At 37.9% G+C, this 11,529-nt stretch overlaps 1 protein-coding gene across 13 annotated transcripts in view; it reads left to right on the top strand.

Moving 5' to 3' along the window:
* The window catches only part of CAMK2D (calcium/calmodulin dependent protein kinase II delta), a 268,565-nt gene that overhangs the window by 163,422 nt on the left and 93,614 nt on the right, over nucleotides 1-11,529 (top strand). For all 13 annotated transcript variants that reach the window (XM_025213353.1, XM_025213351.1, XM_006031684.3 and 10 more), the window contains exon 4: nucleotides 6,557-6,611. In XM_025213353.1, the coding sequence (XP_025069138.1) occupies nucleotides 6,557-6,611 (55 nt within the window). The remainder of the gene's footprint in view (nucleotides 1-6,556; nucleotides 6,612-11,529) is intronic.

The following is an 11,529-nucleotide window of genomic DNA, read 5'->3' on the forward strand; positions in this document are numbered from 1 at the left end:
GGGAAAGATTGGAGCAGGGGGGTTCCACGCATGCAGCACCGGTTACTGCTTCTGCACCCCACTTTTACAAAATCCTTTATCTATCTATAATTAAGATATTTTCCTTAATATTCTGTGTTCTCCGTAATACGTTGCCATTTATTTTTTTGACTACTTCTGTATCCTGAACATAGGTGTCGATTGAGTTGTCTGTTATGATTTTCAGATCCTTATTCTGGGTTAGTAAAGTTAATTTGGCGCACAGTAAATTGTAAGCGTAGTTTAAGTTATTGTCCCTTCCAATCTGCATTAATATGCATATATCTCAGTGCTGAATGTTATCTGCCAGAATATTGCCCATTCTGCTAGCTTCGCTACATTCTTCTGAAGTTCATCACAGTCCTCTCTGAACTTGACTGAAGAAAATTGTGTCAGATTTTGCTACTTTACTGGTTAAGCTCCCTTTTCAAGATCACTAATTACAATTTAACATCATAATATTATACTGGTTCTAGTATAGAACCATGTGTCATCACACTGACTGTCATTACCCATGATGAAAATGGATCATATAATCTCTTTTCTTTTTGCCTACTAGCCAAATTTTGATCAATGAGAGTACTTTGCCTCTCACCTTGGTTCAATTTTGCTCTTAAAGTAGACTCCACATATTTGTGCACTGATCTCAGAAGTCACAAATCCAGAAGCAAGGCAATTTTTGAAAATGCGAGCTAAGTAAATAACAAGCATATATAATTATAGGAATCCAAAGGGGAATAGGGAAAGGAAGCCAAACCAAGCCGATGTAACAAGCTGAAAGATCTCAAATAACCTGTCTCTTCAGTGGCTGTACCGTATTTTTTCCTTTTGTTGCTGTATTGTTGTGATTTGGATCCCATAATTTTTCATAATTTTAATCCAGTTTTCTGACTGGTATTATTAGTGAATATGATTTTTACATATTGGCTAGGAATTGATGTTTCACTAAGGCCCCATGCAGCCCCTGCCTCATGGCTTGCAGCTCACTGAAAGCAAGGCAGATTGAGGATGCAGAGCCAGCCAAAACCACACAGTCTGAGTAAGACCTAGTTGGCTGTTCTGAATCATCACAAGTTCTGGGCAGAGAGTCAGCCAAGAACTGGTTTTCTCCTCAGTTTTGTATAAATACAAGATGTTTCCTCGGGCAAAATATTATTAAGGAAAAAATCATGTTTATTTGATTTTTCTATTTAAAAATGTCATGTATTGCATGAAAATATGATTAATACATAAAGCTACCATCTGGGGAAATCTGAAAATCCTTCTCTGGTGCTTCCTCCATCAACTTCATTTCTCAATGAGAATTGGTTTCAGGGTAGCCTGTTTTTTGTTTTGTTTTATTCTACAAACAATATGATCATTAGGATACAAACAGTTGATGTCAGTTTGGCGTATTGCACTGAAATTAGCTTTGGAAATTGTCATTTCATTTGAAGTAATAATAGTTTTAAAAAACACTTAAGAATTGTTTCACAGTTCTTCCATAATGTGATTTGAACTGTTAACATAATTTAAAAAATTCTGCAGTTGATTAGTGCATTTTGTAGAAATCTCGCTTTGAGGTGTTTTGGCAAAAGTTAATGACAAATAGCATTTGATGATCCCAAGTGTGTATTGTCAAATTGATTTGAAGAAAGGTAAATCATTTTAAAATAGGTCCCTGAGCTGAACAATAATATAAAATTGTGTATGTGCCTCTTAAGCCTAAAAATACTATAGATAAATAAAACTTGAATAGCACTGAGGAACTTATGATTCCTGGTCTCGTTCCTAGTTTCCTCATTCTTCTACTCTCCTCTGCTCCCAGCCAACCCTCAGGTTCATCACTCTTTAATACAATGTGGTGGGAAGCCACTGACCTGGTTACCTGCCATGTTTCTAGACAGTGCTGAACCTACTGATCCTGCTTATTCTATCTACTTTGTATTTTGGTGCCTCTAACTCTGACAACAGCACTAATGGCTTTAGGTAGCATGTAGGTCCCTCCCATTAGTTCCCTTTATTGTTATATGCACTGATACTATGGAGCAATGATTGGTTTGCAGTGCTTAATCTACCAAAATTTTTCTGACTTGCTCATAGCCCTTCATCACTTATATATCTGAGGTTCATGGCAAATAGGATGATTGGAAGGCGAGACATAATAGAGACAAATAGAAGTAGGGATACAGGGAGAAAGAGTAGGCATACAGAAATTAAGGTCAAGTTCATGCTACTTCTGTGGCAGTGTCAGGATTTAGCTACCTCTCTGTCTAATTCTCAGCTCTCTCACCTGCTTCTCAGTATCACCATCTCAAACACACCTCAGGGTGCTCAGAACAATAATTATCAAGCCTTTTTGGGTATGTAGTTCTAATTCCTATAGAATCGTTTATGTGCCTGTGTTCTGAGTTTGGACATTCATTAACTGAAGTTACATACATATATAAAGGAATGTAATGGCTTCTTACCACTATCTTAGAGGAAGGATAGTGATTACATCCAACAATTTCAGCAAGGTTCAACTCAACCTGTAAGGGCTTTGTTACATGTTGCACTTTGAGCTGCTCAAATGTTGATTGGTGTTAGTGCTAGGTCAAGTTTGGAGCAGTCACACCCTGAGGCTGAAAACCTTCCCTGATTGTCCCCCACCTGCACAACCGTGACTTGCCATTAGAGGGCTGTTGAGCAGGGGTCTGACTGAGTTACAGCTATGAGTTGCCACTATGGGACTGGTGATCCAGGACAGGCTTCTATCCCTGCACTAAGTGGGAGTATGAGAGAGTGGGTTGGAGATTGGAGGCAGGAACATGAAGCTGGGAGGGAGGCAGAGAGTTAATGGGATGAGAGTGGGTAATGAAATGGCAGATGGAAAGAAAATGAGGGTGGGGAAAAGGTGGGGAAATGAAGGGAGTCAGCCACTGAAGGATAAAATAAAAAAAAGTAAAAAAATAATTTTAAAAGAAATTAATAGGAAATAAACTCATAATAGGAAAGAGCTCATATTTTAATAAATTGGGATTTGTGACTGGGGTATAGGGGGTGTGATCTTGTTTCCCAGGGTGGCTGGGAGGGAAGGTGCTTTTCAGGGAGCTACTATCCTTGACCTGGAAAGGAAGCCCCAGCTCATGGAGACTGGATCCAGCCCCCAACTTGCCCCCCACTTCTCCTCCCCCATCCCACCCCTTTAGACCCCACTTCTGGACCCATCCATGCCCGGCAACCTGGCTAGCTGGCATATGCCCTGCATACTGTTTGCAAGGGGTTGCACTCCCGCAGGTGAGATAGTCGCACTCCCACGGGTTGGGAGGGGGAGTTGGCTTGATGCCAGAACCATCCCTTGGGCAGTAGAGTTCAGGAGGTGGAAAGTTTGTCTATACAGAACAGAAGGTTGGGATGGGGACATTGTATCCTGGGATGCTGGAGGACTGAAGCTTGGGTGGCTCATCTGTGAGGAGTGGCCACACATTATTGGGACACAAGCTGGGTAATATGGATCAGAGATAAACCTGCCCTGGAGTGGTGTAATTTTAAGTTGCCTACAGTGTGCTTAAAGGTAGTTTCAGGTGTTAATGCATGCACAATCCAGGAGTTAAGAGCCCCAGGAATCACCTAAAATTAATGTGTAAGAAAGCCCTAACAATACATTGCAGGATGTTCCATACTCAGTATTCCCTCTCTTATGAGGGACTTCCCACCAAGAAAATATAGTACTAGATTCTATAAAGAATGAGAGAACATGATATACTTATATATTCCATAATTATAAAGGAATTCACATCCTATTCAGAGCATGTCATCATTTTACCATCTGTCTTTCCTTTTTTGGTATGCTTCTCTTGGTACTATGGCCAATGAGTTAGAACACATGAATTTAGAACCCTGATGTATTTCTGATGATTTGCAGCACACACAGTAGAGTAGTTCTTTATTCTTTTTCCCATTGTTGTTGGGCTTTTTGTTTAAAAGAGTATGCACATGTCCAATTATAGGTTCAGATGATATCTGCCTTATTGCAAAGTAATTCTTCATCTATCTTCTATTCTACCAAATTTTCCAAGCAATTCTATTTAAAAAAAAAGAATTATTTTGAATCCAACATCACGTGAACAGAATGTCATTTGAGAGTTCCATTTAACTCTCCATTGTGTAAGATTTGGCAAGAGTTCCAAAATGTTCATTTCACACCCAATACAAACCATGCAACCAGCAGTTACAGATTTCATTATGAAATAAGAACAAGTCAGGAAACTTAGACAAAAAAGACCATTATGGACCTCTTCAGATATAGCAAAAAATTAGATTGTATTATGAGTTTAATGCAAGATTCCCAGGCCTGCATAACTCCTAATGCAGTCTCTGTCTCCAAATACAGAGAGATTCATGTGGACTTCAGTTTTATTGTGAAAGATCTATATATCTACACTGTAAAAAGAATATTTAAGCAATATGAAAAAAGGAGTACTGCTGTGCTGAATTAGATCAATAATCTCTCAGGAAAAGCATCCTGTGTTTGGCAGTGGCCAATCCCAGCTGCTTCAGCAGAAGGTGCAAGAAATCTTGCAGTTGATGCTTAAGGAATGATAGGCATAAAGAGAAAAAACATTCCTACTCCCATTCTTCCACTCCCGCTCTTGCTATAATTTGGTTATATCTGTACCTTCTGAAACTGATCTTCTTAATTTTTTTTCTTGCTTCTAATCATATCTATAATAATTTTGGTTGTTCTTCCATGCATATAGCCATTTAATCCTTTTCTAAAGTCCTATTAACATCTTCTTTTTAATAATATCTGGTACCCGTGATTTCTGTAGACCAAGTTTGCAATGTCATTTGGGAGGTCTTGTTGTCAATGTCTTCTTGGGTCCGTACATTTGACTAAAAGAAGCTGTCTTACATATCACAGAGTTTGCAAAAGCTTTAATGATGGTGACAGATCTCTTTGCTTTTCTGTGTAGGAAAGCAGACAGTAAGCTCACACAAAACTTTATTCTTTTTGTTCAGAAGTCTACTCTACTAGTTCCTCTCCCAGTGAACAGAGGTGAATTTGAAAAGGAAAATGTGTTGCATTTCTGTTTGATGGGAGTTGAGACAGGGTGTTAGAAAGCAATTACTTATTTTTCAGGTCTAATCTTGTCTTTGAAATGAGGGTCGGACTAAACTTACTGGGATTACATTTAAGCCAGCCTGAGAAACTGTCAAGAAAAACAGTAAATTAGGTCTACATGGAGCAATTTTGTTTTTAACATAGGCAACCTTATGCTTATTACATGGAAATAGAGGCTCCTAATATTAACCCAAGCATGTTTTTTTCATTTCTCTTTTATACAGTCATGTGCTTTTGATTTGTTGGTAGCCCATAAAAAATAATGCTTTCTTGTTTGTCTGCCTGCTAATATCAGCAGCAGTTTGAGCCAGGCTGGAGCAGGTCCCCAGCTGGCTGGGCTGATTGGGCACAATTTACACTCCCGGTCAGCATCTACACATGCATTTCAGTGCAGTTAAGTACTTTGCCATAAGATAGTACTGTCCCCAGCAGTACTAGCCTTTGGTGGAGTTAATTAGTTTACTGCACCCTAATATCGGTGCACATGTAAACAGTGATATTGTACTGGGCATGTCTACATGTGCACATTTAATGCACAGTAGCTAAATTTAAGGGACATTAAGGGTGCACATCTATGCATGCGTGCATTTAATGCACCTTAAAATGACGATTTTAGGCTATGCGAGCCTAAATTTGATACCTGCATGAAGCAGGTATCAAATTTATGTGTGAATAGCTAAATCGCAATAGTGAACATGTAGACACGCTCATGTGCATTAACGCAGTATGTGTCCATTGACTTGGGACTAACTTTAGTCCCAAATTGATCCTCACCTGCGTTAGTGCGCCTTAGCGCGTGCACGTGTAGACATACGCCTAAATTGCCTTAATGCGCATTAGACTAATGTGCATTTTTAGATGTGCATAAAAGCACATGTAGTCATGCCCACTGCGGAGCTCATTAATCTACTTTGCAGTAAAGTGCGTATATAGATGCACCCCATGTCTTGAAATCTAGAATTAGTTAACAAATATTTTTCTGTTATCCCTGGGTGGTGATTTTCATAATTAATCATTATCCTTAATACTGCGTGGCTAGCTTTTGGAGATCATTCCATGCTCTATTTCAAAGGTGGTGAGAGAGTTTTCAAGGGCAATGAATTAGATAAGTGGTATTAATATTAATGTTATATATTTTAAATTCCATCTGACCACTTCTGCTGCACAAGTGGTCTAGCATGAAAGACAGAGACAAATTGCTGTGTGTGCATACTGCTACATGTATGTGAATGTTGGGGGAGGAAAGAGAGGCATAACAAAAGCAAAATAACTCCAGATAATTACAGCGGTACCTCATCCCCTTAGGCAGGAAAGCCCTAAACCAAATAAGACAACTTTGAGCGGAGGGGTTTTAAACAAAACAAAAAATACCCCACAAAATGAACCCTAGGTTAGAATGAAAAAAGTAGAGATATGAAAGATATATTTTTCCTCTCTTTTGTCTTTTAATAGTGCGGCTTCATGACAGCATATCGGAAGAAGGATTCCATTACTTAGTCTTTGACTTGTAAGTATATATTTTGTATATGTTTTCATGGGTTGGAAATCTAGTAGCCAGAATTTTCTCGTACATCAAACATATGCACATTTTCATACATCGGTTTGTACAGGTCAGTGTGTGTATATGAGGAACAAAACACATACTGATCAGCTGCATGCACAAATGTTTTGTTTGTATGTGTCAGTGAGGCTATTACATGTACAAAACTTTGCATACATAAACACTAAAAATTGTACAAAGGATATTTTGAATAACTACTGAAGCTGATATCAAACTACAGTATGTTTTGTAAAGACTTGTTAACCACTGCTGTGATTTCCCCCCTTCCTCCCCACCCTGAATCTTACTGGTAAAAAAAAGTGTTGTTTTTATTTTTAATTGTATTCATTTTCAGAAAAATTAAATATTTTCAGAAAAATTTAATATTTTCTACTTGCAGATAATAAAAGATTTTATTTTTATATTGAAACAAGAAAGTTCCTTCTTTTGAGTCTTGGCAGAAATTATAATCATTATAAGGGTATAAAACATAATATACTAATCATAATAAAATAAAGTATCTAGACTTGCTGGTGAATTAGAAACGGGGCTAGTAGTATCAACTGCCATTAAAGTTGATCAGCACTTTCTTTGGCAAAACCTCATTTTCAGCTGCATCTAACTTGGCTAAACTACCAAACTTGGGCTGAAATGTTCAGCTTAGACAGTACCAGATCATCCAAACCAATTTTTTCCATGGGAACACATTGATCTCTATTAGATTTTTAAATAAACCAGCCTCAATACCTACAAGCTCACCCATCTTCATAGTGACTCAGCTTAGCAGGCTATGTAGAATCCGGCCTCCAACTCTTTTTGGTGTCCCAACTCATCAGCCACCCACCCAACAGGACACTATAGGCCTAAGGTTTCCAGCTCTCAAATCAGAACAGAAGAATTTTGGAAATGAAACATATTCTGCAGGACCAGAAATTCCAGTTGTTGCTCAGTTCTACATTTTTACATTCATTTCTCTGTGCCTCACTTCCCCATCTTTACTGCTTACTCATCTCATAGGGTATAGTGAAAATTAATTACAACGAAGAAGAACCAAAATAGTGAACTTCTTATTAAGGGTTTATCTCTGGTGTTACTTAGGGTTGACCTGAAGTGCTTCTCAACTCTTCTAAGTCACGTGAGCTGTTGTTCATTTATGTCTTACTTCAAGGCTATCCAGGAGGGCAAGCCACATCCCACCTCTAAGCTGCACATTGCACAGAGGCTCCCTACCACTTCACCATGTGCACGCAACCCCCAACCTTCCCGCTGCACTGCATGCCCATGACCTTCCTTGCTGCTACATGGTATTCCTACATTGGGTGCCCCACTGCTGCACTGCAAACTTGTGACCCACCCAAGCCTCTCTAGTCCCTGCCCTCCCCACATGCACCAGACTCACCCTCTGCTCACAGCGGTACCCCCTATGGTGAGAGCAGGAAGTGGCAGCTGAATGAGGAAGAGGGAACCCAGAAACTCTGGCTAATGTGGAGCAATAGGGAAGTGGTGGCTGAGCAATTTAACCCTGGTAGGTCTCATGCAGCCTGCAGGCCAGGCTGCCAGTTGGACATCCCTGTCTTACCTCGTAGCCTGCAAGTTGTGTTGCTTATTTTGAAGCAGAGCCCTTCTAAGAATCTGTTTGTGGACAGCTTGTCTCTCCTCCCAGATTTGTAACTATTTCCTGGCACCAAAGAGAGAAAATGGGATTCTGAACGGCCAGTAGTCAGGAACAAGGAATGGTGGGACTACTGCTGACATTTTCTGTGGTCAAGGTCTTTATGCCCACAGAAGTACCAAACAGAAGTGCAGAAAGGGACAGAATAGGAAGCAGATGGGGGTGGATTGATGGCACGCTGAGAACTTCAGCAGAACTTCCAGATGTGGGCTAAACTGCTGCTGGTGTTTGAGCTTCGAGGTCAGAATGACTTAGATGTTCATCTGGTGTGGGTTTTAGGGAGACCTTAAGGCTGAGTCTAGCTATATCAATGTAGCTACAGCCTGGGTTAGCACTGTTCATCCTGTATACACAATGAGCCAAGGGTCACATGAAAAACTAGTAAGTTGAACATGTGCTTCATAGTCATTACTTATAATATCAGGAGTTACAGTGCATATTCCAAAAGGAGGCAAATTAACGTTGCATTGGCAATTAATTTTAGTAGTTGCTATATGGAGGGCTGGATTCTACAAAATTAATTATGTTCTTTTTGCGTAATTTTTTGTGTGGAATATACATTTATACTACTAATCAAACTTGTCTGAATGTGTTGCACAGTCAGTGCTTAAACAGAAACTCACACAAACAGTATCTGGCAAATAAATGTGAAGTTGTAGTGCATGGGGTTGTATACTTTATAATTGATGCTAGTTTTTTTTAATTAGAAGGTTTTTATTTTGATTTACAGTTTTTAAAACTAGTTTTCCTGACATAAGTGTCTTCTGTGGAATTAATTGAAAAAAAGAATTGCCCATTTTTGCTTCAGTATTTAGTGTGTAGAAGAATATTAACCATTATGCAAAAGACAAGCTATTTGAATTGAAGAAAGTATATAAGGCTGGAGCAAGTTAAATAAAATGGAATATCTTGATACCTTACAATGCTATCGGTTTTTTTACAACTCCTGTAAATATTTCTATCCAAAAAGGATTTCTTCACTCTTAGCTCTATCTACTTCTTTTTTTTTTTATATCATGTCCACAAGTGTTGTCAAGAGTTCATCCAGAGTAAATTTACTTTTACCTTTATTTGTCTTGGGGCTTCATGAATGTGTTGAAGCCAGTGAGGATTCTTTATAGGATTCTTAAACGGGTACTTGCTTGTAAGGAAGCTGCCATGTAATACTGGTTTCATCCTTAAACAGTACTCAGGCTTCTTCTTTGCCCTAAGTCAGAAAAACCTACTCTACCTAGCCTGGCTGCCAGCAGTACACATTGATGATATATATAAAAGTGATGCTTGGAAAGGTAAAACAATTGCATGACTCAGAAATAACTTTGCTATAGAGGAATTATAATCCAGAGAATACATGTGAGTAAATAGGTATGGTTATTTCTACTTCATAAATATGTCTATGTTTGCAAAATTGAAAGATAAACCTGATTTTTTTAGAAAAGAAGAACAATTCTCTGAATGTTTTATTCCTGTTTAATGGCTTTACCAACCCATATAAAGAACTTGATTTTGATACTATTCCTGCAGAACTCCAAATGCACAGCATGTAATAAGGAACTTGCTTTTTATAGCAACACTGGACCTTCCTCAAATTACCATTTCATTTCTGGAATGACAAAACTGAAAATCTTTTGTAACACTAGGAAAAAAAAAACATTACTCTGCAGCCATCTCCTTCCTGTTAGCATTCTTTTGGCTATATCAGCATCTGTACTATTGAGAAATAAAGTACAGTACATCTAGTATTGACATATCAGCTAATGCAGAGACAGCAGCCAAACGGATAAATTTGACTGGAAGCAACTGTTTAATCTTTTTTGCCTGTGGCATATCCATATATCAATACCTTTGTAGAGTCATGACCTGTTTCTACTAATTGGTGTTAGAATACTCCATTTAGTCATGGGAAGAGAGCTTATCATCTTGAGCTATGTGTAACCTATACTCAATGTGAAAACAAATTTACTTGTACTGGTGTCACATATTCTTCTCCAAGAAAGACAGATTTTTCTACCCATATAAAAGATTGCTGTTCTTCCATGGGTATAAGTAGATGTTAAATGCTTGGGAGTTTTTCTACAAAATGGTTTTTTAATCAGAAAACATAAATTTGTCAAAATTTCTTACAGAACTGTACTGCTTCTTTGACAAAATTTTGTCAAAAAGAGTTTCTCAGCTTCAAGGTGATATTCTGATCAAAATCAGAAACCTTATAATTGCTAAATAGTCAATTTTTGACACTATACCAACTGTAGTAGTATCTGTTGTGTTTGTACATTAAAATAATTGTGAAGTGAAAGGAGTCTATCATCTAATTATGGGTCCCATGTAGGACAGAACTTTCAAAGGTGTATAAATATGAAATGGGTAGCTTATACCTAATTTCTTTAATTTAGATAAAGAGAGAGCTATATTCTGTCCTCGCACCAGTTTAAATGTGCATGAACTCTGTAGACTTTAGAGTCAAAGGTATTGTCTTGGGGAAAAAAAAATATACCTGCCAAACCTTCTGTAATGTGTAGTTACAGACCTGCAGTTCTCCTTGGGAATGTTTGATTCAGTTTTTGGGTTGGTCTAATAAAAGATATCAGATTCACACAAGGAACCTTGTCTGCCTATGTCCTTAGACCAACACGGCTACAACCTACACCCCTGATTCAGTTTTTGACCTTCTTGACACTTTATGAGAAAAGTGCATTGCAATATGTATATATACAGGGGTGTGTATATACCCGCACACAAATGCATACAGTATTTAAGATGTTGTGAAATAATCCATCTGAATTTGAAAAAAAACAATAACAAAAAGTAACAAAGGAAAAGTAGGAAATGTAGTGAATGCATTGAAAATATGGCTTTTTGAAAGCCTGGAGCAATATTTGTTTCATTCCCAAAGCACTTTTATCTTGTTAATAGGGATGCAAGATTATTAATATTATTTTAATGTTTAATATTATTTTTTTATTTTAATTATTAATATTATTTTTACATTTGAACTAGAAAATAACTATTTTAAAATTCACTAAAGCTATGGATAACTAGTGAAACTTTAAGACTTTGTAAATTATATACTTTTAAAAAGGCAGACAAGGTTCCTTGGGTGAATTTGATATCTTTTATTAGACCAACCCAAATGGTTGGAGAATAGTTATTAAGCAAGCTTTCGGGTTCAAAAACCCTTCGTCAAAGAGCACACACCAACTGCTGCAGCTTCCT

This window comes from Alligator sinensis, unplaced genomic scaffold (assembly GCF_000455745.1).
Source record: "Alligator sinensis unplaced genomic scaffold, ASM45574v1 scaffold563_1, whole genome shotgun sequence".
NCBI classification, from domain to species: Eukaryota; Metazoa; Chordata; order Crocodylia; family Alligatoridae; genus Alligator; species Alligator sinensis.